At 53.4% G+C, this 26,889-nt stretch overlaps 2 protein-coding genes across 11 annotated transcripts in view; both read right to left on the reverse strand.

The window, feature by feature from the left end:
* MTA1 (metastasis associated 1) overlaps positions 1–1,104 on the reverse strand; it is a 75,125-nt gene extending 74,021 nt beyond the window's left edge. For 2 of the 3 annotated variants that reach the window (XM_077181895.1, XM_054638394.2), the window contains exon 1: positions 802–1,100. In XM_077181895.1, the coding sequence (XP_077038010.1) occupies positions 802–829 (28 nt within the window). In that variant the 5' untranslated portion in view covers positions 830–1,100. Of the gene's footprint in view, positions 1–801 lie in introns of all 3 variants that reach the window. The other variant, XM_077181896.1, reaches the window with a different exon arrangement.
* A 6,099-nt stretch (positions 1,105–7,203) lies between these two features.
* PACS2 (phosphofurin acidic cluster sorting protein 2) overlaps positions 7,204–26,889 on the reverse strand; it is a 77,310-nt gene continuing 57,624 nt past the window's right edge. For all 8 annotated transcript variants that reach the window (XM_077181903.1, XM_077181900.1, XM_077181899.1 and 5 more), the window contains 6 exons: positions 23,544–23,586; positions 20,144–20,186; positions 18,860–18,995; positions 15,443–15,669; positions 12,854–12,967; positions 7,204–11,905 (listed from right to left, as the gene is read on the reverse strand). In XM_077181903.1, coding sequence (XP_077038018.1) covers positions 11,787–11,905; positions 12,854–12,967; positions 15,443–15,669; positions 18,860–18,995; positions 20,144–20,186; positions 23,544–23,586 — 682 coding nt within the window. In that variant the 3' untranslated portion in view covers positions 7,204–11,786. The remainder of the gene's footprint in view (positions 11,906–12,853; positions 12,968–15,442; positions 15,670–18,859; positions 18,996–20,143; positions 20,187–23,543; positions 23,587–26,889) is intronic.

The raw sequence follows: 26,889 nt of genomic DNA on the forward strand, positions 1-26,889 counted from the left end.
TTTTATGAAGGAAAATGGCTGAGCACAAATTCATGCCAGACCACCCTCAGTTTATGTTCCATAAAACACGGTCCCAAACCCCGTTGCCTCTCCTTTCTCTTCACGTGAGCCAAAACAAAGGACAATCAGACAGGAGCACAACCCTGAACAGAAGACTAATGGGAAAGCACACAACAAAACAGCAAGAGTGGAAGGGGAGGCCAAGATCTGCAGGACGTGCCTCACAGCAGCCCCCTGGTCCACCAGCAGCCTCTGCCCATCTTTGTGCTCCTTATCGCAGCAACTCCTCCTGGGTCCCCACCCCGAGAACCTCGCATGACCCCCCATGGGAGCAGCCGCTCCGCGCCGGGCCCATCCCGGGGCCCGGCCCCATGGCTGCTGTGCTCCAGCCCCGCTCACCCATCCCACCCTGCCCCAGTCCCGCATCTGCCCCAGCCGCCGAGCGCCCACCGCCTCGAGCCTCACACGCTTGGTTCTCCCCGCACCCTCGTGCTTCGTGCGGCCCCACGCGGCTGCCCCCCCTCGCCTCGGCCATCCCGCTGCGCCCCCCGCCCCGGCTCCCCCAGCCCCGGGCACGGCGCCCCAGCTCGCCCCGCGCCGGGTCCCCCAGCCCTCACCCCGCGTAACCCCACGGCGGGCGGGCCTCCCTCCCCCGGGCAGCCCCCAGGCCCCTGCCCCGCGCCCGCCGCCCCCTCCCGGGCCGCCCCGGCCCCCGCCCCGGGCCTGCCCCGCCGGGCCCCGAGCGCCGGCCGCGCGCGGGAAGCAGCGCGGAGCGGGCGGCGCCGCCGCGGCCGCTCTTACCTCCGACCCGGTACATGTTGGCGGCCATGCCCGCGACCGGGCCGGGAGCGGGGCGCGGGCCGCTCCCGCCGCCGCCGCCTCCAGGTGCCGGATCCGCTGGAAAATGGAGGCTGGAGCGGGCGGCGGGGGAGGGGAGCGGGGGAATTAAAGGGGCCGCGCCGGCGGACGGGGAGGGAGCGAGGCGGAGGGCGGGGCGGCGGCCCGGACCCGGCGGCGGCGGCGGCGTCGGCGGGGGCGACGGGAGGGAGGGAAGGAGGGAAGGAAGGAGGGAGGGAAGGAAGGAAGGAAGGAGAGAGGGAGGGGAACGAGCCAGAGCCGCCCGCCCGCGGCGTGTGAGGGCGGCGCTCCGGCCTGCGAGGGGAGGGACGGGACGGGAGCGAGCGGCACGGCCTCCACACACAGCCTGTCCTTGCACACGCACGCGGCCTGTCCTCACAGACACACCAACCGCCTGTGCACACCTGTGGCACACACACACTGACCGCCTGTGCACACCACAGTGACACATACACACTGCCTGTGCACACCTGTGGCACACACACACTGACCACTTGTGCACGCCTGTAGCACACACACACACTGACCAGCTATCCTCACACACATACACAGACTGCCTGTGCACACTTGTGGCGCACACAGACTGACTGCCTGTGCACACCACAGTGACACACACACACACAGAGTGACTGCCTGTGCGCGCCACAGTGACACACACACAGACTGACCGCCTGTGCACACCTGTGGCACACACACACACACACTCACTGACCGCCTGTGCACACCTGTGGCACACACTCACTGACCGCCTGTGCACACCACAGTGACACATACACACTGCCTGTGCACACCTGTGGCACACACACACACACACTCACTGACTGCCTGTGCACACCACTGTGACACACACACACACTGACCGCCTGTGCACACCTGTGGCACACACACACATACTGACAGCCTATGCACACGTGTGGCACACACACACAGACTGACCTCCTGTGCACACCATAGTGACACATGCACACTGACCGCCTGTGCACACCTGTGACACACACACACAGAGTGACCACCTGTGCACACCATAGTGACACACACAGACTGACCGCCTGTGCACAACTGCGGCGCACACACACACAGTGACCACCTGTGCACACCTGTGGCACACACACACACTGATAGCCTGTGCACACGTGTGACACACACAGACTGACCGCCTGTGCACACCTGTGGCACACACACACTCACTGACCACCTGTGCACACCACTATGACACACACACACACACACTGACCTCCTGTGCACACCATAGTGACACACACACACACTGACCGCCTGTGCACAACTGTAGCACACACACACAGTGACTGCCTGTGCACACCTGTGGCACACACACACACTAACCGCCTGTGCACACCTGTAGCACGCACACACAGAAAGACCGCCTGTGCACACCTGTGGCACACACACACACACCGACCGCCTGTGCACACATGTGGCGCACACACACACACACACACACCAACCGCCTGTGCAGACCTGTGGCACACACTGACTGCCTGTACACACACATGACACCCCTACCCTCACATAACCCTCCTCACACAGCTCTCTGGGCCCCACAGAGGCTCTGCTCTCCTCATGCACCTGCCCTGATGTGGCATGGGCAGCCCTACACACACTGGGGAGGCTGTCCTCAGGTACACACTGACACACACACACAGTGGAGACTGTCCACAGGTACAGACTGACACACACATACACACAGTGGAGAATGTCCTCAGGTACAGACTGACACACACACACACACAGTGGAGACTGTCCTCAGGTACAGACTGACACACACACTGTGGAGACTGTCCTCAGGCACACACTGACACACACACCCACAGTGGAGACTGTCCTCAGGCACACACTGACACACACACACACACACAGTGGACACTGTCCTCAGGCACACACTGACACACACACACACACACCCACAGTGGAGACTGTCCTCAGGTACAGACTGACACACACACACACAGTGGAGACTGTCCTCAGGCACACACTGACACACACACAGACAGTGGAGACTGTCCTCAGGCACACACTGACACACCCACAGTGGAGACTGTCCTCAGGTACAGACTGACACACACACATACAGTGGAGACTGTCCTCAGGCACCGACTGACACACACACACACAGTGGAGACTGTCCTCAGGCACCGACTGACACACACACACACAGTGGAGACTGTCCTCAGGCACACACTGACACACACACACACACACAGTGGACACTGTCCTCAGGCACACACTGACACACACACACACAGAGTGGAGACTGTCCTCAGGCACCGACTGACACACACACACACACACAGTGGAGACTGTCCTCAGGCACCGACTGACACACACACACAGTGGAGACTGTCCTCAGGCACACACTGACACACACACCCACAGTGGAGACTGTCCTCAGGCACACACTGACACACACACACACCCACAGTGGACACTGTCCTCAGGCACACACTGACACACACACCCACAGTGGAGACTGTCCTCAGGCACACACTGACACACACACACACAGTAGAGACTGTCCTCAGGCACACACTGACACACCCACAGTGGAGACTGTCCTCAGGTACAGACTGACACACACACACACAGTGGAGACTGTCCTCAGGCACACACTGACACACACACACCCACAGTGGAGACTGTCCTCAGGCACACACTGACACACACACACACACACACACAGTGGACACTGTCCTCAGGCACACACTGACACACACACACACACAGTGGAGACTGTCCTCAGGTACAGACTGACACACACACCCACAGTGGAGACTGTCCTCAGGCACACACTGACACACACACACACACACACCCCCACAGTGGAGACTGTCCTCAGGCACACACTGACACACACACACACAGTGGAGACTGTCCTCAGGTACACACTGACACACACACCACCTGTGCTCACACGTGTGTGCCTGTACTCACAGTCTGTCTCATTCACTGGTATTCACACACAGCCTCCATCATGTACAGGCACCACTGGTGTTTTTGGACAGCCCTCACACTGCATTGTTCACACACACACACACACACACACACACACACACACACACACACAAAGAATCTTCCTCACACACACCCAGCTGCCACAGGCCATGCACACCCAGGGCAGGAACAGGAACAGCAGGTCCCTGCACGGACACAGCCCTCCTGGTGCACACCCCTCCTGCTCACACCTACACCCGCGTGCTTCCCACACACATCCCTCCCGCCCTACACACCCCTCCTGCTCACACTCCCCACTCCTGCACTGTCCCACTTGGGTCCTCTCTGTGCTTGTGTCCCCCACTGCCACGCTGGGGCTTTCCCCCCTCCTCAGGGGTCAGCCTGAGAGGTGAAATGATGCCTTTAGCTTTCCCTTGCCCACTGACCTGTGGGTGTCACTGGTCCTGGGCACACCAGGGCTGCACCGCACAGGTACCTCCCTTCTTCAGTCCTGCACAGCTCCTATCCAGGTGTCTCCTCAGCAGCCCTGCAGTGGTTATACAGTTGTTGATCAGCTGTCAGCTCCAGATCATTCTGTAAAACTTGCACATTGCCACTGCCACTTCCTCTCCTACAGGAACTGGCTGATGCCAAAACACACCCCAAGAAACCACCATTCTGTGGTACATAACACCTTTACAGCAGGTCCCGCAGCAGGAGCTGACAAAGTGCAGCAGTGAAGGCGACAGACCATCCCCCCAAGGACTTCTCCATGCACGTGGCCAAGGGTCGATGGTGAAGCTCAGTGAAAAGCTGCCCCTCTGATGGCCAGTAGAAGCAGACCTGGAGCACTGCTCCCCTGTCAGGCAAGGCAGGATGACTACCCTTGGCTCCAGCACAGAGCTCAAGGGTCACCTGGTGTTACCCAAACCAGGTGACACCCCAGGACCTCTCCACACAGTCACACAGATGAGGATGGCCAAAAAATATCTGTCATGAAACTCTTTGCTGGAGTATGTGATCAATAGTGCAAACAGTCATACCCTTTACTGGATATGGGCTAGGCAGAGCTGCTGCCTGCACTCTAAACACGCTTCTCACAAAGTACTGATACACCTACATAAGACTGCCCAAAATACATATATTTTTCAGAAAGAACAGGGCTTAAGATTTGCTTTGTGTGTTAGGAAAACAACCCTAATCACCAAATTTCTGACAGTCCTCAGATCCCAGGAGGGCACAGGGCTCTGCTTTTATGTTCCCACTGTGCACGAGGAGCACGGCTGAGTGAGGAAAACACTTCTGGGGGTGAAAATCGGTCAGCCAAAAAAGGTCAGTGCGCCGGGGAGCAGGGCTGTGCTATTTCCTCCTTCCCGAGGCACCGGGGGAGCGCGTGCCGGCACAGGCGCCGGGCACACCGCAGGACACGAGGGCTGGCCCCCCAGGCTGCTGCTGCAGCCGCTCTGCCGAGCTCAAAATAATCCAGCAGGACACAGAAAAATTATCCAGAACAAATATTTACAAATCGCATCCCAGCACTCTCGGTAGCTGCACACGGAGAAGCGGACAGTCACACGGCGTTGATTACTTTTTCCAAACGCTAAATCGTGTTTTAAACTATAGCGAGAAAAACGTGTTGGATCTTCCCTGCTGTTCCTCTTCCAGGTTAAGCAACAGCTGTGGTCAGGGCCAGGGTGTTGTGCAGTTGGAGGGAGGCGAGCTGGAGCTGCCACACTCAGCCTGGGAAGGAGCAAGCTCCTGCAATGCCCCATCTTCCACCACCAAACCCCACTCCCACGGGTGCCACCGACTCCCACCGTGCAAACCCAGACCTCCCAGAAGGCTTTTGGTGCATCCTGGCAGGGCAGCACTTGCATTTGACACCTCTCCCATGGTAGTGAAGGTCTGAGCACAAGGTGTGAGAAAGGCCCAGACCTGCAAAAGAAAGATGCCAGTGCTTTGAGAGCCTAGGTTGCCTGGCAGAAATTCATCTGTCCCAGTGCATGTGAATGAGGGAGGCTCTCCAGGCCCATTGCATGCAACCTGCTACACTCTGACCCAAAATCATTCTTGTTCCACCCAGCCCTCATTTCTTTCTCCTCTTTTCCAGGCAACAGCAGAGTGTGCCAAGGGCACTTGGGTTGGTGCTCTCCCTGCTGATGTGGGGCTGGTCCTCTGCTTCCCCCAGCAGCACACGAGCCTTCCCACCACCCCAGGCCTCTCCACTCACACCCATATTCACTTGCTGAGACAAATTCCTCCACGGGTTCTAGAAGGTGTTGCTCAGGATGTGCCTCTTTCATAGAGCCAGGCCATCAGTGCAAGTTTATAGCTGAACCTGTGCAGAAAATACACAGCCAGAACACAGCCTTCACATGTTTGTCTTCCCCAGCTCTCCCATGGTGCCCCCCCATTTCACCACCAGCCATTTCACCACCCCCTCCGTGGCTTTAGGTGCTGTTTCTGCACTCCAGAGTACTGATCTTGCCCTCTCCTGAGCTACCCCCATTCCTCCTACCTGGAATGATCCAATGCTTGCTCTGTGCCACCATGTGTGGGCTTTGTGTCCCCTCTTCCAGCAAAGGGCTTGGGCCATAAATGCATCTGTACCTGGCCAGGCCACGCAGAGCATCTGAGCTGTCCACAGAGACCTGTGTCCCTTGAGAGCAGCCTGGCCTGCTCTGAGGGGCTCACCACAGCTCTTTGCTCCACCAGCTGTCACCCCTCCACCCCTCACCCTTGGGTCAGGACAGCGTGAGGATACAGGCTGCTCCAGCACAGCATTCCCATTTCTGCCTCCAGCATCCTGCATCCTAAGGACCATAGCCTTCTTCACCTTCCTTCCTCAAAACAACAGCTTAGGTCTCCTCTTTCCTTCCTCTCTTCACCTTCTGACTCCCCAGCACCAAGCCCAGGTTCTTGGAATCCCACACATCCCTGTTCATCCTACAGTCCTCCCAGGAGCACACACAGCTTCAGGCTCCCACAGCCTCAGTGTTCCCCCCAAGATGCCCCCCTTGGTACCCCAACACCACTGTGTCCATCCAATGCAGCCCCCAGATGAGAAACAGGCACCAGCCTGGTCTTTCCCTGCTGAGTAGAGGTGAGGACTGAGTGCTGGAGAGGGCTGTCATATCCAGGAGAGCTGCAGGAGCTTGAGCAGATCCTTCTGGGAGAGGAGGCAGCTGGGAGAGCAGCAGGGCTGCAAAAACTACAGGAGGGCTCGGTGCTGGGAAGGACGTGCCAATCCACCAGCTCTGCCCTGGATGTGGCAGCTGGATAAATAACACAAGAGAATCCCCAGGGCAGAAAGCTATGCTGCTGTTTCCTCCTGCAAACAACTGCCCCGGGCATGCCAGAGCAGCCCCTGCTGAGAGACGACTCAGGGGACGGGTGTGTGCTTTCATGTCCAGTTTTATTAGTGTTGCATTAGTACCATAAAATAGTTGACGAGGTCGAGCACGTTGCAGTTTGTTCCAAAAAAAAGGCTATTTACATTTAATCTGTCTTCATAAAAAACAACCCTAGAACCCAAACAATACAACAATGAAACAGATGGACAGCTCGGGAATCTACACAGTGGTAACGTCCCCTCTCATGCCGCGGTCCGGACAAGCCTGGTGGCACGCAGCCCCGGAATTCAGGCGCTTCCCCACGGCTGGGGCACGTCCAGAGCCAGGCAGGCCACACTCCAGCCACTGTCCAGCCAGGGCTGCAGCCAGCAGCTGGCTGGATATGGCCCCAGAACAGTGGCCCTCTTCTTTAAGGAAACCAGCAACCTGCTGCTTCACAAGTTGGCACATCCCCTTCTGCCCCAATCTGTCCCAAAGCACCAGAGTGATTCTGCCTGCAGGAGCCAGCCCTGCCAGGAACATCTCCCATGAGAATACCATTGAAGAGGCTCCAGGAAACCTCCAGGAGATGCTGCTGCTCATTTCTGGCCTTCTCCTGCCAGGTTAAGCCCAGAGAGAGTGCTACATTAAAATGCCACCACTCAAATATCTGCTGAGATCAAGATCCCCCAGATGAAGGGGACAGACCCATCCAAACTAATTTCCAGAAAGCTCCAGGGCCCCAAGCCCTTTACAGCAGCATGGCCCCACTGTCCTAATCCCAGTTTCCCAATCCCTTAGCACACCAAGCAGCAGGAAAAGACCACTGGTTCTGCTGCCTCTTTACATGATTTCCCTCTCAACTTTGGAGACTCCAGGTGCAACATCCTGTGCCCTGGCTCTCCAGTGCTCCCGCCAGCACACGCTGCTGGTGAGAAACATGACAGGGCCTTTGCTGCAATCACAGGTTAAGCACAGGGCAGTGTGGTTCCTGGCTGAGTGTGATGATGGGAAGCAAACAAGCACATCTCAGCCCCAGAAACCTGCCAGCCACCTACCCCTGCCCTCTCTGCAGGATAAAGCCGCAAGCTTTATCTCGTGTTCTAACTAAAGCAGCAAAACAGCCAAAGAGACCACGGGTCTCCCCGAAGTCATGTGTAATTCAGGAGGGCTCTGCAGTCACCGCTGCCACGGGAAGTGACAACTGGACTGGATGGGAACTGCAGCACGGAGCTGGACCAGCCACACGAGATGTCCCTGACACCGCCAGTGCCCACAGCAGAGCCAGCCCTGGCTGAGCGCTGGCAAGGCTCAAGCCCAGCCTTTGTCTCCAGGAAACTCAAGCCAGAGGAGCAGGAAGCACTCAGGGTGCAACATGATGCCACAAACCCCTTCCATCTTTCATCTGCTCTCCGGAGCTGCTAAACTAGGTCAGCTCAGCATGGAGCCAGCCACTCTCAGAGCTCACCCCGAGCCAGCCGGGGGCCTTGCCCACAGCAGCTGGAAAAGAAACCAGAGCTCCGAGAAGCCACAGCCAGAGGGGCAGGAGAGACCGGCCCTGTGGGGGGCTGGGGTGAGCTCTGGGACGCAGAAAGGGACACACCAGGGGACACCACCTTCAAAGCACCTCCTGGCTAGAGATCCACTCAGGTGCTGCCCACCCCAGGGCCTGCCTTTGCTGTCAGACCACACAGCTCCAAAGCAAGCATGAGGGAGATAGCCCCCCTGAGTTTCTTCATTTGAAATGTACCTTCCCTGCCCAAACAAACTCTCCAGAGCTGAACACAGAGCTCTCTGCTCTAAGCCATCCTTCTGCACTCGCTGACATGGCCACGACCACCCAACCCCACAGGCTGGCACAGCTCTGCAGGCACCGGCCCTCTGCTGCCCCAGAAACTTTTCCTCATGCCACAGTGGTGATCCTTCAGGTCAGTGGAGCTCACTCCCAGCAAGAAACTTCCCCAGAAACTGTGGGGAAGTTGGGAAACCTGAGATCAGTCACTCATTCATGGGACCAGATCTAAAGCTCCTTCCCAAAGCAGTCTGAGCCATGTGCTTTGACACTCATTTTTCTTAGAGACAGAAAACTGTTTCCACTCTAGACAGGGAAAGAAACAGCTGCACAAAGTGGCTCCACAGGAGAAACAACAGAGGCACAACAACCTGATCAGAGCTGTGCCACCAAATTTGCATGCCAGCCCTTGCCTCCAGGGCCAGGAAACACCACAGACCCCCTGGGCACACAGCTGCCCACAGGCAGGCCCGGCCTGCCATGCTGGACTCCCTTTGGGATAACAAGGCTGAGGAGTCAGGATGTTTTCTTGCATGGAAGACGCAGTTCAGAGCAACAACAGCTTTCCACACAGGGGAAATCAAGCCCTCAGGTGTACAGAGAGTCTCCTGATGAATTTGCTTGTATAAAGTCAGAACAAAACACAAACCAACATGAAATGCAACGAGCAGAAGTGTTTCTCTCACACGTACACACACACACACACACAGAGAACAGCAGGGCAACACACATTTGATAGGCAGGACTCTGGAAACCCTGTCCTAGCTACCAGATTTCTTCTTTACAGTAGGTTGAAATACAAAGAGGAGCACAGTGATGGTTCTCCCCTCACCCCCCAGTAAACAAAGTTATTGCAGTCAGTCAGTCCAACCCACCTCTGCAGCAACACCACCAGAGCTGCCCAGGCTGCACACAGCTGGAACCCAGCCCAATCACCCTTGTCACACCAGTGTGAAATTCGAGGGAGAAATCACACACTGACTAATCTCTTTTTACAAAGCTTTTTTTTTGATGCAACAGCCTCGATAAAGATGTGATGTGCTTATACACCCTCTCCCACGCTGCTGCTGCTAGGCAACGCTGTACAGCCCCAGAGCATCAGCTCAGGTCACCCAAAAACATCAGCTGAGGGACACAACAACATCCCCCTACAGCCCAGCTTCTGCCACAGCCAGGAGCCAGCCCACAGCAGGCAGGAGGAACAAAGTATTGCAGCTAGACAGTGTGTCCTACCCAGCAGCGTGCCACCAGGCTGGGGACAGCATCCTCCTCACTGCGTGGTTTGAAGGGAATACCCAGGCCCTGGCCACAGAAGGTGCCCTTGTGCTGGGAAAGGTTTCACGACATCAGCTGGTGAAGCAGCCCAAGCTGTGACAGGCACAAGATGCAGCTCTCACCTCAGAAGCTCCCTGCCAGCAGAGCACACCACCAGTACCTGCCCTGGGAGCCAGCTGGTCCCCACGCAGAGCAGGACCTGCCGTGCAGCGCAAAGCAGGCTCCCCAAGCCTTTCGAAACCCAAGGGTAAGGGATCAGGGAAAAAAAAAAAAAAAAGAAAACAGTTGAAAAGCATCACTGCCCTCAGAAAGTGCCTTCTGGAAATGCTCACAGAGCCTGGCTTGCCCACAAGGGGGGACCCAAAAGGGCCCATCAGAAATTTCAGTCCCTTAGCCTGAAACGCCAGAGATGTCTGTTCTTCCACACGGCAACAACACCCTGCTCCCCATACCCCACCCAGCACCTGACAGAGCAGCCCGTGCCACCTCAGGTGTGCAGTGTGACACATGGGCAGGAAGGCAGCTGGACACACAGAGTGCCTGGCTGGCTCCCAGTCCAGCCACTACAGTGATGCATCACTCCACAGACAACGGCTCATCTTCCTGGGTTTGTGGGGGTTTTTTTGGCAAATTAATATTTTTCCTGTTATTTTTTGTTTTTATTTTATTTTATTTTTTTAGAAAGCATTAAAAAAAATCTGCAGCTGTTGAAAAAAATCCTTTCCCTTTCGAGGCTGGACGAGGTTTTATTGACAGGTAAATAATCGGTGTGAGTATGTAATAGCAGCGACCCCACTGACGTGGTGCCCCTCAGCAGCACAGCCAGCTGGGGAACACAGAGACTGGCCAGGTTTGGTCATTGTCACAGACCTGGGACACGGGAGTTTCCTTATACTTAGTGATTCCCTAATTCCTGTTCCTGCCCAACCCTCCTCAGGCATCGCTTCAGCACCAACACCTGCCTCTCCCTATGGCAGGCTTCATGCTCCGAAGGGGATCTCCTCTCCAGACCTCCCTAACTCTGCAAGTGGCTTTGTTTTCCACACCAGACAGTTGAACTCCCTCCAGACTCGCTGATCTCTCATCCTTTGGCAGCAGGAAGAAAGATTGGCCATCCTTTTCTCCTAGAAATACAGAGCGGGGGCCAAACACACGTAATGCACACAATCTTCTGCAAAATCTGTTCGAGCTGATCCACGGCTCCCCCAGCCCACTCACACCAATGAGGTCTCAGGTTAATAAGCAGTGCAGTTACTTAGCTATCTGCTCGTAAGTGGTAGGTGTTCTTGGGCAGGTTGCCTGCTCCTGCCAACTCCCCCACGACTTCACGTTGTCAGCACATCTATATTTAAGACTGGTTTGTTGGTTGGGGTTTTTTTTTGCCTTTGTTTAAAGGGGCTTCCTTCCTTTGTAGTAAACTTAAGAGTTAATAGAAAAAAGTAATTCAAAAGTAATCCAAGCACATCTGTAATTAATTCTGCAGGAGAGGGCAGAGCGACGCGAGTCAGAGTTGGCACGCAGTTCCTGGCTCCTGGTGTGCAGTCCTCGGGATGGGCAGAAGGTCCCTGCGCCGAGCACAGCTAGAAGTTGGATTTGGAGTGTCCAAATATGCAGATGGGAAAGTGCTTGACATGAGAGGACCACTGTGCTGCCAGCTGAAAGAACTTGACGTCGTTCCACTCCACCCCATCGATCAGGACTGCAGGGGAGGGTAAAAAGAGAGCAGAGTTAGGAAATGCTGAGGGGAAGTGGCCAGCCTGAGGCAGCTTTGGCAGAATTCCCCTGCAGTCGGCAGAGGGAGGCCTGGCCACGTTCAGCTGCTCTGCCCCACTCAGCTGCACTCACAGGGAGAAAGGCTGAGGAGCACACCAGGTTTGGGGAGAAGAGCTCAGGTTGTTGTTCCAGCATCGCTCACTGACACCAGAGCTCCCCACACTGCTGATTTCAGTGTCACCTGATCCGGATTCTCAGATTTCCTCAGCACACCTCATTTTCTTTTTTGGGCAAATGTGCTCTTACAGAGATGGACATCAGTCTCTCCTCACTGGCACTCTCACCAGGACATCCATGTGTCCCAAAGAGGTGACACATGTCCTGTGAGCACCCCTCATGCCTGCCAGTCTCACAGGGACCAGGCCAGGATGAAGGAGGTGACCCAAGTGGGTCCCTCTGTTGGGGATTACTAACTGAACAGGCCACAGGGGTATTTTTGCTCCTGGATGCCCAGCTCCACTGACAGACACTCCAGGTCTGTCTACAAGAGGCATATATGGCTCCTGCTGTGGCATGAGCATGTGCCAGTGTCCTGCCCAGAGGGGCAGCCACAATGTCACCACCTGCCACCAACAACACTTGCACCAGATGTGCAAGAGAAGCAGGGGATGACAGAGAGGGGAATGGAGCCCTGTCCAACCCTTGTCCTCATCCAGAGCACTGACTCAGAGCTAGCTGTGGGAGGATTTTCCCACATCCCAGACCTATTAAAGCCTTCCCCCATGCTGGGCACACCAAAGCCCATTCCCCAGGAATATCCCCAGCATGCTGGCTCCAGGGCACAGGGCAGGGCAGTCCAGCCCTTTGCCTGGAGGACAATCACAGCACGTGAGCCTTGCCCCAGCACCCCCAGGGATGCAAGTGCTGCACTCACCACGCAGCATGTTCTGCTGATGTTTCGCTGTGCAAATCAGCCTGCTGATTCCTTCAATACACTGGCTCTTTGACTCAACCTCCTTGTCCTTTGTTTTCTTGGGCAAAAACATCACTGGAAGAAAAGCAAACCAGCACAAGGTCAATCTGTGCCACTCACAGGAGCTGCACTGATTCTTGTTTGAGCTTTTGCATTTAAACATTCCTGTCTGAAAATTCTTACTCCTAAGATCCTCCCTTTTTGGCAGGAGTCTGTCAGTGCTGAGCACCATCACTGATGCACATGAGCATCTTATTCCTAAATGTCTCTTTGTGAAGCCTTCCCAGCTCATAATCCTGACCCCAAAAAGCATGAGCTGGGCCCTCTGTTGGGACACCATACAGGGAAAACATCTGCATCTGCAGTGCCAGGCCTGCTGCACTGACTGTGGCCCAACACAGCCTGGGCTGCACAGACACCTGGAGAGCAGGAGGGATTACAAAATGGGGGCAGCTGGTGGGTAGGGAAGGCATAAGGAGAACTAAAGGGTCCAGCTCCCCAAGAACTGTCCAAATGCATGAGCAAAGATGTACAAACTGGTTTCACAAAAGCTGGTGGTGTTGAACACCTCTGCTGCAGGCTGGGCCATCCCCAGGGAAGAATGTTTGGAGTGTCTCAGGACTGCCTGTCCCACCAACAGGACACTCCCAAAGGGTCTCACCAGGGCTGGCAGCTCAGCACCAGCAGGGCCACAGCTGTGCTGGCCTGGCAGTGACCTGGCTGCAGGGTTGTGCACCCATGTCCTGCAGCCCAGGAGGCCCTGCCAAGCCTTCTCTCAGAGTCCACCCACGAGTGACTCCCAGGCCTACAGGCAGAGGATGTTGTGAAGGACAACTACTGGCAGGCAAAATATAAATGAAGAACTGCCTTGTGCTTCCTTGAAAATAATTTGTTGCAGAGCTGTTCTCAATTTCTAAAATGTTTCACATTACCAAGGCCAGGAGCAAATACAAAATCACTGACAACATTCAAAATGCCATTTTGTTAGTTTGGTTTGAGAAAATAAAGCCACGAGTTTAAGAGCAGGAGAGTATTAATCTTCCACTTCCTCTTGACCCACAAAGCATTCTGTGCAAAAGCATAAGAATTATAAAATCATGGAATTGCTGAGTTGGAAAAGATCTCCAGGGTCATTGAATTGAACTGCTAATCTAACACTGCCAACTGCATCCCTAAACCATGTCCCCAAGTGCCACATCTATACATCTTTTAAATACCTCCAAGCATGGGGGCTTGGTGGCTTTGCCACTGCCCTGGGCAGCCCCTTTTGGGGCTTCACAACCCTTTTGGTGAAGAAATTTTTCCTAATAGCTAATCTAAATCTCCCCTGGCAAACCTTGAGGCTACTTCCTCATGCCCTGTCTCTCATTACCTGGGAGAAGAGACTGACTGCCACCTTGCTCCAATCTCCTTTCAGGTAGTGGTAGAGAGTGATAAGGTCACCCCGAGCCTCCTTTTCTGTGGGCTGAACACCCCCAGTTCAGCTGCTCCACCCAGGACTTTGCTCCAGGTTCTGAATCCCCTCGCTGGCTCTTGTGGGGTGGTGGGTGCAGGAGGAGAGAGGGAGGCCCCAGACTCCAGTTCAGGGGTACTCCTGTTTTGTCACCTCACAGGGATCTGTGATACTTGCTGGGCTTTTGTTTTCCCTTACATGCCTCTTTCATTCTCTGTGGCTCTTTTGAGCTAAAGGCTCATAGGATGGGGATATCATCCCAGAAAGTAAAGCTATCCCAAGTTTCCAGCACACTGCCAGAAAGAAGGGGCTCATTTACCCTCACTGGTTCTGGGGCACAAGCTGCCTCTTATCTAATCCAATATCCCAACACAGCACCAGCAGGCTCCCAAGGAACACAGGGAAACTGTCCAGGCATGGCCTTGCTCTGTCCCCACCTTTGCTCTTTTGGGCTATACCATCCTAGCTTCAGCCACCAGGGTGAACACATCCCCTTTTCACCTCACACAGAGGAACCACCCTTCCAAACCCTATCACTTCACACAGTCACTCCTCAGCCACTGATTCGGACTTTGGGGATAAAAATAGGACTGAGGTGCTGCAATCCAGCACTGACAAGTCAGGCAGTCCTGGAGCAGCAGGACAGGGACAGAAGGATGCTGAGTTTGTGAAGTCCCCAGGACAAGGTGAGGGATGAGGAATCTGACTCCATGTTCTCAGAAGGCTGATATTATATTATATATCATATATCATATTAAATTATATACCATATCATATCATACTAAACTTATACTAAAGAAAGAGAAGGATACAGACAGAAGGCTTAACAAGAATGAATAATAAAAGCTCGTGACTGACTCCTCAGAGTCTGACACGGCTGATGGTGATTGGTCATTAAGTAAAAACAATTCACAGGAAACCAATTAAACATGAACCTGTTGGTAAACGATCTCCAGACCACATTCCAGAGCAGCAAACACAGGAGAAGCAATCAGATAATTATTGTTTTCATTCTTTTCTGAGGCTTCTCAGCTTCCCAGGAGAAGAAATCCTGGGGCTTTTTCAGGAAATATGACAGGGACAGAAGGACACCTTACCTTTCTTGTTCTTCTCTTTTGTCACCACAGTCATGGACATGGTTGGCGTGGTGGCGATCTCGCCGCTGGCAGGGAGCCTGCTGACCTGCAGGGACCGGAAAGTGCATTTCAGTGTGTTTTTGGTGGTGGAGGGGTCCTTCTTCTCTGGGTCTCTCTTCCTGTCCACGGGTGGAGCTGCAATCCAGTAATCCACCTGCAGGCCCATCAGCTCAGCACCGAGGCCCTGGCTGGGAAACAAGAGGAGGTGGTAATTCCTGCGTGCCTCTCAGCAGGGTTTTGTCAGAGTGGCTGCATTGCTGGTCAGAGAATAAACTGCTGGCTCTTTGGGCAATCAGGCTGTGACATTTCACAGTGAGACTCAGCAATTACAGAAGCCCAAGAAGCCACCCCTGAGAGATGCAGCCTGGGTCCCCCTGCACAGAACAGTGTCTTGTGAGCTGAGACAAGCTGACCTGCTGCAGTCACGAGGGTGAGCAGTGGGAAAGGGAGCACACAAGCACTTTCCTTAGACAATGCTGAGTTCTGTGACACAGCAGCAAAGGCAGCTCCTGAGGTGGCCCAGATTACTTCATCTTTGAGTGGGGAAAAGAGGCTGTAAGCACCTTGCTGCTGCCCCCTGAGCACTGATGAGTGGCTCTGTCCAGGCACAGCACTGCCAAAACCAACTCAGCTGGGGTGAACAAGGACTTGGCAGGTCCCTCAACATCAGGCACTCAATTCCCAGTCTCCCTGACTTGCTTTTTGCAACTGCCTATATTGCTGGGGAATTCCACTGGGGAAAAAAAAGTTCTGCCAGCCCTGTCTGCTAAAAGTTCTGCCAGCCCTGTCTGATGTCTGCTAAACAACAGCAGATTTCAGGATATGCTCTCTTGTTGAAATCTCCTTGCATCATGAGGTGGCAGCTGTGCATCACCAAAACATGCTGCCAGCCCTTTCTTGAGCCAGCAAAGGTAAGATGAGCAGCCTGGGAAGCTCCAGCCCTTTCCTGCCCCTGCCTCTCACTGATAACCCTGAGGGGAGCAGGGCTTCACCATTCAGCAGACCTACAAGTGTCAGCCTATACTTCTTCCTACACAGTGACAATCAGCGTTGAATAATACACAAGTACCAGACAAAAACCTAAATTTATCTACCAGTCTGTGTCCCCAGTTTGAGAAATGGCAGTTGTTAAGGAAGATAAATCTGTGATCTTGAATGAAATATGCATCTCTCTGCACCACCCGTTGAATAAGGAACTCAAGGTAAAACAAGGACACCCCATCCCTACAGTCCTCTCAGCAAATCATTTCCTTTTCTTTGCCATTCATTCAGCTAAAAGTCAGACTGCAAAGCAGAGTTCATCTTTGATGACTAAAACCAGGGTTTTGGTTCTCAGGGCAATATTCAGAAGTGAGATTCTTTAAGGATGATGCTTTGAGTTGCAAAGCTCCTTTGCATCACATTTCTCAACTCAGTCATAAAGACAAAGCATCCCAATATTCACCAGGCCCAGGCAAGATTTTATGTTCCCTTCTCAGTTAAACACATGGCTCAATCATTCAGTTTGGGTCACCCTCCACCCCCTGTGCTGTCACTTAGTTAGAGATCAGGGAAGATAGAACAATGTTGAACCTGCAATTCCTCATTTCTTGATGATTTTGCCACACAGTATGAAACCAAAAAGTACCAGATTCCTAGAGCTGGGGTATCAGTTTCAGATTAATCACATCCATGGCTCACAGCTTTAATACCCTACACTCTTGGGGGCACCAGTTTCCAAACCACTTCCACCTTTGGAAAACCCACACACAGAACTCACACACAAGAATTCAGTTCTGCTCCCTGGAGCCTGCCCAGCCCCCAGCCCTCTGCACTGCCAGCCAGTTGCTGCTGGGGCACAGGAGCTCTCCTGCCATCCAAGCACAGGGATACACCAGGAGGGGCCTGGGGAACTGGGCCCTGGCACAGGTGAATGGGCACCAACACCTTCCAGGGCTGGGCACCTAAACTGGCACTTTCACATCTCCATTGCCTCCTGTTCAAAGGGAACTCTAAAGCCACTCTAAGAGGTCAGAGGTTAAAGGTCGCTGCAGGGCACCCTGGGGTGGGATGAAAGGTCCCCATTCTGCCCCCAACAGGGACAGCAGGGGATGCTGCTTAGGGAGAGCACCTTAGCCCAGCCTCAGAGCATGCCCTGGCACTTCCACAGCCTGACAACCACGGGACTGGGGATGCTAGAGGGGAGTCCCTGACACATCCTTTAGTAGCCATTAATGGATCTGCTGTCTGTGAATCTGTCTGACCCCTCTTTGACCTGCTGATGCTGCTGCCACAGAAGCAGCAGAGGCAGAGGTGGTCCCCTCCTCTCTCCCTTTTAACTGAGCTCTTGCAGTGTCACTGTGTGCCCCCAGCTCTTGTGCCACAGCTTCAGAGAACCCCAGAATTGCTGGGGTTGGGAGAGACCTCTAGAGGTGACCCAGTCCAATCCCCCTGCCAAGGCAGGGTCACCTGGAGCAGGTGGTGCAGGGATGCATCCAGGTGGCTTTGGGATGTCTCCAGAGAGGGAGAGACTCCACAACCTCCCTGGGCACTTGTCCCAGTGCTCTGCCACCCTCTACAAACCCAACCCCCCCTGACTTTGCACACCTTGAGTGGTTTATCACTTTCCTCTCCTCTCCTAAACTGCAGAGTCCAAATGTTTCTAGTTTCCCCTTCTCACAAGACTGCTGCTATGTTCCCTTAGAGGCTCAGGGGAGTTAACAAAACCAGGGGGAACTTCACCAAGTGCCTCTGAGTATTAGAGCTGCACACAGAGTGTTAGACAGCTACAACAATGTTTTGTGCAGCAACAAAATGAAGAGTCCTGGCCAGGACAAGTCTTACCGACAGCTTTCTAAGGGTTTCCTCCCTTCACCCCTAAAATTTTCAGCTAAACCAGGGCTTAGTATTACCTGTAGGTGCAATCCCCTTGCTGTTCAGATGTGCTTTCAGACACACACGTGAATGGGAGCTGCAGTTCCACCTTACAACTACCAGCATTACCCTCACAGAGAAAGTCATCAGCTCCTTCAAAAGTCACTCTGACCTTCCACTCACTTGGCCTTTACAAACACAACAATCATGAGGGATTAGCCTGGCACCCACGTGTCCTAAGAGTCAGTAATTTTTTTGAATACATATCTTCCCAAGAGAATCCTGCCCTTGAGACATGCAGCCTTCCCACTAAGTGCAAAATCCCCCCTGCCCTCCCCAGCCCCTTGGCAGCCTCAGCAAGGACACAGTCACTCCAGAGGCAAAAGATGTGAAGGAGAAAGGTGACAAATCCAAATGTTTGTTAGGGATGAAGGAAGAACTATTGGTTTTCCTTTGGAGTTCTCAGCCACGTGTATGCCAGATAAGCCAACCAATGGAGCTGTAAGGAGACAAAATATGGTTTACCTTGGGGAGGAGAAGCTGCCTGTAACAGATGGTGAGGAAGGGGGCGTGGGGGAGGCTTCTTTCACAGCAGGAGACACGGAAGGCGGGGTGGAAGAAAGGACAACGGAACTTGAGGGAGCTGCATCATCAGAGTCACCTTAAAAAAGGAAGGGAAACTGTTTGTCTGGGTTTGTCTCACAGCACAGAACACTGAGATAAAGCTCAATCTCCTTGTCCACGCTCCTGCTGCACAGGTTTTGTTCAGATTTAATCCAGAGGTCAGCTGGCCCATCAGTTCTGACTGGCTCCACACTTCTGAGGGGCTCTGTGTGTCTGGGTCCAAGGCAGACACAGACACTCCTGGGGCTCCTCCTTTGGCACCTGCTCTCCAGGGTTTGCTCCCAGCTGATTTTGAGCCTCCTGCACAGCCACAGCCCAGCCCACTGATCTCCTTCCTACAGGGAATCTCCCCCTGCAACCATTGCAGGGCAGCACCCCTCTTGGAATCCAGCACCTCTGGGCGACCACAGGGATCTCCCCCTTCCATCTGCCTCCACAACCAAGGCCTCATCCCCTTCCTGCTGGCCCTTTAGGATGGTGGGAGCACTGTGGCAGCAAGGAGTGACCCACAGAAGGGCTGCCTCTATGCACAAACCTGTGTGTCACCCAGGCCACAAGAATCTGGGTTTGATAGTGAAGCAAAACAAGAAACAATCCCAACACAAGGAAAACAATAGTCCTGTGCATATGGAGGGAAAAAATAAGTTTGCATTGACAAAACAGCACCACTCCATGTCTGTGTCTGTAAGCAGACAGTATCCTTCTGCATAACAGCTTTGCACTCCTCCAGTAAAAAACAAATGGGTCTAAAATTTTGCCCACCCTCAAGTTCTCAGGCACTGAGATCAATTTCATTCAGCAATTGAGCCCACTGCAGGGAGACAGGCATGAACTTCTGATGAACCGCCTCCTCAGGCTGAAGCAGGAACCTCAAAGAAGTGTAACAGTGAATCCACCCCACTGACAACATTAGAAAAATGGGGTTTGCAGAAACGTGAGAGTAGAGCTTCCCTGGATGTAGGTGTGGGAATTTCAGCTGGCCTGAAGCTCCATGTAAAGTAACAAAGAAAAAAGGGCCTCTCCCAAGAGAGAGGGCTCTCTTTCTGCAGACAAACCACTGGGAGCTAATAAAATCCAACTCCACCTCCCAGCTCCAAGGCATCAGTGATGGATGAGTCTGCCCAGCCTGTGAGGTCAGGCTCCCATGCTGCAGCACACAGAGAGCACACACAGGATGGTCCTTACCTGATGTTGCAGAAGATTGTTCCACTATTCCAACCTTCACCACCTAAAGGGGGCAGAACAGAAGAACTCTATCAAACAAGAGCCCCCTGAACTTGAGGAACCCAAACCCCAGCCCTGAGCTCATCTCTGCACTCCCCAAGGCACTGTCCCTGCAGTCAGAGTAGTTAAGGAGTTCTCTAAGAGCCTGGCAGGTGCTGGCAATGTCCAGCCAAGCAGTGCCAGCTCACAGCCCTGACCTGACCCACACAAAGGACAGCACAGACCTGCCCAGCTCTGCAGCCCATCAGCTCCAAGCTATGCCAACTACAAGGAGGAGAAGGGTCAGAAATATCCCTTCAGCACTGCTTGGATGCACCTGCTGATTACAGACACACTGCTTCCAATGCTCAGGAGCAGCCCCTTCCAGGGTGCAGCATAGCTGTGGTTTGAGAAGAAACCACAGAAGCAACAAAGTACAGTTTCTGATCAGAGTTATCCATTCTCTAAACAAGAGAAGTGCCCAACAAAGAAGATAAAGCCCCTACCAAAGCCTCTGGAGGCAGACAGGGACAAACCACCACATGGACAGGTCAGAATGATCCAGATCACACTGCAATAAGGGCACAAATGTGTGTGGCCAGTCACCAGCTGGTACATCAAGATTAATGATAAATGTCACTGGCAATAGCTTGTGGAACAGAACATGCTGCAAACAAACTCCCAAGAACACACTATGCCTAGAAAAATAAAGTGGCCCCTGGTGATATAAAAGCAGAGACCTTCTGCAGTGATAATCTGCTATGGTACACAGGGATCATCACTCTTAACACTGCAGAGAAGAGAGCCTTTTTAAGGTCCTTAAGAAACTTGTCTCCATGGATAATGTCTACCCTACACAAATGCTGACAAATGGGAAAGAGCTGCCAAGGGAACTCAGGTCAATAAAAACTGCTTTAGAACGAGCACCGATGTCACACAGGCTGTGTGGTTTGAAAACAGAAGGTCATTAACTTCAGACATGACCATGTCTGGACCACATCTCTAGGGAGCACATTTCTGTAACACAGGGTCCAAAAAAAAAAAAGAAAAAAAAAGTTAATTCTTAGAAGCAAAACGCTTTGCAGAGTTTGGAGGGCAGGGAGACATATGCTCAACAGTAGATCCTGGAGAGTTGTCAGGCTCTCTGGTGGATTCTCATTTAGATCCAGTCTTGAAAAAGCCACCATGAATTCAGCAGTGTGTACACAGGCTCCCTGAGGGCTCACAGGCTTGGAAGAGGAGGCTGCAGCTCAGTTTGGCCAGTCTCCACCCAAAAAAACAGACAACAACTCAGGCTCTGGAGTGCAGTAGCCATTTGTGCTGTATGTGTTAAGTGCCAAGAGGATATTCCACAAACTGTCACTGGCTGTGAACAAGGGGAGCAGGGTTGGGGAGGGACAAACAACACAAAAAACTGCCTGCAGCCACCTTGATCTGCAAGCCAGGCAGGAAATCTCTTCTGGCCTTTTCCTCCTTGTTGGCTGACTGAAGATGCTCAAGTTCAGACACATGGGAGGAACACAAGGTTAAACATTTTCCCTTCCCTCCACTCGGGGAGGTGCATAACAACACTGCAGCTCCAGCAGGGCTCCATCCAGGAAAGCTGCAGCAGCCAGCCCCCTGTCCCTCCAGGAAGAGGCACATCCTGTTAACTCTCCTGGCAACTGGCTGTCAGCCCACAGCAGTCTGAGCCTGGCCCCTTGTAAGGCTCCACTCCCACCACTTTGAGCCCAGCTGAGCAGCATGGCACTGCCCTGCCCATTTCTGGGTCAGAGACTGCACAGTCCAGCTGCAGGACACCAGGTTTTGCACCCCAAAAGCCCAAGAGTGCAGCCAACATCAGTTGCAAACCCAGAAGTCACTGGCTCCCTCTCTTCCTTATCCAACAGCTCTGAGCAGGCTGCAGCTGAAGGGAAGAGCCTCAGTGCTCATGTCCAGCCTCAGACTTTGTGTGACACCTGCAATTGACCTTTCACTCTCTCCAGATGTGTTCCACAGGGCATTACGGTGTCAGGAATGCTTCAGAATCAGGAGCAAGCAGCACTGATTTGACCCTCACCACCAGTGACACAGGAAGTCATTCTGTTCTTTCAAGGCAAGTTTTTTGGGGAGCTGGCAATGGTATGTACACAATAAAGCAATTCCACCACTTTCAGATAACCAAATCCAGACTGGAAAAGCAGTGCTAATGTCAGGACGACAATCATTTCAGAGAAACTGGATAAACACTCTGAGCCCCATTTGCTTGCACAAAATTCAGGACTAAATCAGTCCTGAAAAAAAGCTTGCAGAGCCCAAAAACAGTCTGGGATGTTCCAGGTCCTCTAGGCTTTCCATGTTAGTGGGAAAGGTGAAACAGCTGTTTTGTAAGAACAGTCCATCAGTAGAAATTGCAGTTCACGGGAGATACAAGTTGCCAGCAAAGCTCATCAGCAGGGCACAAATTGGGGAGATGTGTCTTTCTGCCTTTGCAGAAGGCCTCTCTCCATCAAGAAACAAAAGCAGCTTGTCATCTCAGGAATGCTGCAGAGAGACACTCTCACTATGAGGAGACACCAGAGTGAAAGCAGGGTCAGCTTGAGGGCAAGAGAGACTAAGCTCTTTAAATGCCATGGGATTTCAGAGGAGCTCTGACACACCGAGGGACACAGAGGGGACGTGTCAGGGTCACACTGAGCAGGCCAGCACGCAAGGCAGCAGCAGGAACTGGGAAGAGGACATCCCAGAGCTGAAGAGCAGCCAAGGGATTTCTTCTGGCTGCAGGTCAATGACTTTACACCTAAAACTTAATGAATTGAAGAGCATGATCAAATAAGGAGAGGGAAGCTAGAAAAGGCAAAAAGCACATAGTGCACGAAATACAGTGACAGAAGAACAAACATGGCCCTGTCCAGACACTCTGCACCTCAGATGGGAACACTTAAGGACAGGGGGAAAAATGAGGGACTATCCCAAATAAATAACAGTGGTATAAATTGCCTTCCTGCCGGGATGTACTCCTTACTTCCCAGGAACAGATGGGATGCTAAGAGGATGGGAGACCATCAGTGACAAGCATGCAGAGAAATGACACTGGAATAGCAAATTTGGCCAAAGCAATCAAGGGCAATGCTAGGCACAGCATCCCTATGATCAGGTTTCCAGGGACACATCACATTCCTGTCTGAGAAGGAAAATATACCCTGCAGTTTATTAAAGTGTCTTAGAGGTTTGCTTAAATATCAGGCAGCTGCATCCAACCATGAGACAGATTTTCATGCTGATAATCTGCCTTAGAGCACCCAATGGCTTCTGCTCCACTCCAGAAACCTGGTAAGTTTAGGTTAACACCTGAGAACATATTTCAGCTTGCTTGAGACAGCATCACCACGTCAACACTCACCCCGACAAAGGGAATGAACTTCTGCGAAGATTCTTCGTCGGGGCTAAAGGCAAAGAGAAGAGAGTTGTTAGCAGCTCGCCTCCATCCCGCACCATACTCACTCCATAGGTGGCATTCCAGCATGCAGCAGGGACGGACAGGATGCAAGCGCCAGTCCAGCCTCTTCTCGAGGCCCCTGCCGGCACCGGGAGCCTGCAGGGGCGGCAGGAGCACAGCCTGCGGGGGAGCACAGCCTACGGGGCAGCACAGCCTACGGCAGTCTCGGGGGGAAAGGCTCTTCCTCCCTCCCTCACGCTCCACAGAAGAACATGCTTGGATGGCATGGCAGTCACCACAGACACACGGCCTCCAACTGCGAGGAAATGGATCTGTGCCACCACAACACACAGCGCTGGGTGTTTCTGACTGGAGCCCGGGGCGCTGTGCCCGCACGGCCTCCCGGAGTCCCCCCCTGGAGCCAGGTGCCACGGCCGGCACATCTACTGTGGTGCACATCTCCCATGGAGCCGGTGCCACAGCCGGCACGTCCCCCTTGGAGCCGGGTGCCACGGCCGGCACGTCCCCGAGCCATGGCCCTGCCGCGTTACAAGCCGGGACCCGCCATTACTGCTGCAGCACCAGCACGGCCGCGCCCTCATGGCCCTCCCTGCTGCCGGCAGCTTCCACGGGCACAGCCCCGGCACCGGCGCACGCAGCCACAGCCGGGCCCAGCCCACCAAAGGGCACACCAGCCTCAGAAACAGCCGGAGACAACACCACACACATCTGGAGAGCCACTCTGTTCTGGGCCCCGCCAGGAAGCAGAGGGTGGAGAAAGGCAATGAAGGCCATAGTCAAACCCAGCAGGAATTAGGGGGAGACTCAGCAAAGGCAAGAGGAGGAAGAGATGGACGAGGAAGAAGGCAGGCCAGAAGGGCCTGCAGAGCCATTGCTCCCTTCAGTGGCAACAGAGGTCAGAGATGGACCCACAGGGTGAGGAGAAGACCACAGGAGCACATCCACATGTTTGGAGGAGCTACAGTTCAGCAGAGGGAAGTGACTGCACAGGCAAGACACACATTTCTCAGTGACTGAGCACAGGAAACAGGTAGGAAGCACACAAACACAGACTTCTCATGTTTCTCTTCCTGTGCATCCCCCAGTGCTCAGAAAAATCCATCCAGCATTGCTTTCATCCAGAATTTAGCTGGGAGTAGCATAATTACTGCAGGTCTTTCTGTGCTGTTTCCAGCACGGATCAGAAATGCACCAAATGCACAAAGGTTGTTAACCTGTTAACCTGTTGTTAACCAGCACAGGTTGGACACTTTCCTCTAAGCCCCAAGGAAAGGATGCCATAAAATTGCAGTGAACATGACTCAGCCAGAGCTCCCTCTGGTCCAAAGCAGAGCACGACTTTGCAAACAGCGTCTCGCTTTGGCTCAGCTCTGCTGATCCATCTTTAAGGCAAAGCCAGGGCCATTGCTCCCTTCATACCTCACACCCTCAAGCACTGCACTCTCACTATTGTCCTCAAGCACAGGACAAAGTGACCAAGCCCCTGATTCTGTGCTGGAAGGCAGGAAGGTCCCATCTTTGCAAACACCTCTGCAGGGCCCAGCAAACACATCTCCTACAAACAGCACGTTTCCAGCTCCAGGTTTGCAAAGGGAAAGGAGAAAACCACAGAGCTGTTGGGAGAGGCACAGAACAGAGGCTCAGCTCTCTTCTCTTTCCTTCAGCTCCTTGGGCTTGGAGGCTGGCAGAAAGCGAGTCCCACTCACCAAGCGAGGCAAGCACCACAGCCACCCAGTCATCTCTCAGCTACTGGATGGCTTTGCTCCGAGCTCTGAACAAACCAACCATGTCCAGTTCCAGCAGAAAACTCATTCTTGTTCCCCTGAGAGCTCTGATTCCCACGGCAGAGAGCTCAGGGCCAACTCTGAAATACATCATTTGCTTCAGCCACCATTTTTCAGGGCCCACAGTGATGCACAGGCTGTTCCAGAAGCAATCCAGCTGGATTTCAGCTCAGCCAGCCTAGTCCTGTCACATGCCCTCCTGGAACTCTGCTCTTGCTCATGTGTCTCTGGAAATGCAGCTTATCAAAACAGCTGTTCTTCTTGTGGATGAGAGAAAAGATGAGATGACCATGCTTGTTCTTCATTTCTTCCTTCATGCTCTTCCCAATTTTTGTTCTTCAGGATCTCAAGATCCCAAAGCATGAATTCAGAATCCTTTCACCTTGGTAACAGCTGTTTCGATTCTTCCTCCTATCACAGCCCTGCAACTAAAATATCTCCCAACTCTGGAAAGGCAGCTTCCCCTCATTACCTCAGCTGCACAGATTCCCAGGCTGCAGAGGGTTAACTCCACATGTCCAAGGCTTTTTTTATTTTTACCCACAGGGCTTCTGAAGGCCCTGGTACCTCAGCTGTAATTTAAAGCCAAATCTGGCCCAATTTTGTGATTTTTAGCAGTAATTGATGTGTCATCTCTCTAACCAGGAGGGTCTCAGGCACCACCTTTATTCGAGTCAAGTCCTGAAGGAGGCAACAGGAAAGAGAGGACTTCTGTCACTGAAGGACTGTCAGGCCTGTGGGCCATTTCAGGCCAGGCACCACCACCAGCTCTTCACTCACCTACAACATGAAATCTGTCCAGCCCACTGGGCAACCCCAGCTGTCAGCTGGCTAACACTGTCCTGCTTCCACCAGGGCCAAACCAAACAAGGGACAAAGCAACACCAGGTCCTCATGACACATCATATGAGTCTCCTCTCAGCCTTCCCAAAAACCTCCTTTCCAGCATCTTCACTTTCCTGTGGTGGGCTGGACATAACCAACAGGACATCCATAATTTCTTGAGCCTTGACTCTCCTCTGCTGCACTCCTGTTGCATTTGCAGCAGCTGCCCAAGGAATTTCCTGCAGTAACCAGCAGATAAGATGAGCTCTGCTGAGCCAGAGGAGGGACCAGGCCCCTCTTGTCCAGCCAGATTCAGGTCCAGGAGCTGCTGCAGGGTGTGTTTGAGGAGAAGCACTCAGAGCAATGACCTGGACTGCTCAGCCACTCCCCTGCAGGGCCTCTGAGACACACAGCAGGCAGAATCAGTGTAATCTGTGCTCCCTACTGCCCAGGAGCCCTTCAAACCAAGGGAACTGGGAGCAAGAGCTGGGAAATGCTCCCAAAAGCTTTTGGTAAACACATAACCAGGCAGGCAGTGATCCAGCCCTTGCCCTGACAAGTGAACAATGCTTCCATTTCCAAGAGCCAGGCTGCTCCCCAGATTCATGCAAGGGCTATCCAGAAGCCACAAGGCATGAGCTGTGCTGGGCACTGAATTACAGTGGGTGACACCAGCCCAG

The sequence above is a fragment of the Agelaius phoeniceus genome, chromosome 8 (assembly GCF_051311805.1).
Source record: "Agelaius phoeniceus isolate bAgePho1 chromosome 8, bAgePho1.hap1, whole genome shotgun sequence".
NCBI classification, from domain to species: Eukaryota; Metazoa; Chordata; class Aves; order Passeriformes; family Icteridae; genus Agelaius; species Agelaius phoeniceus.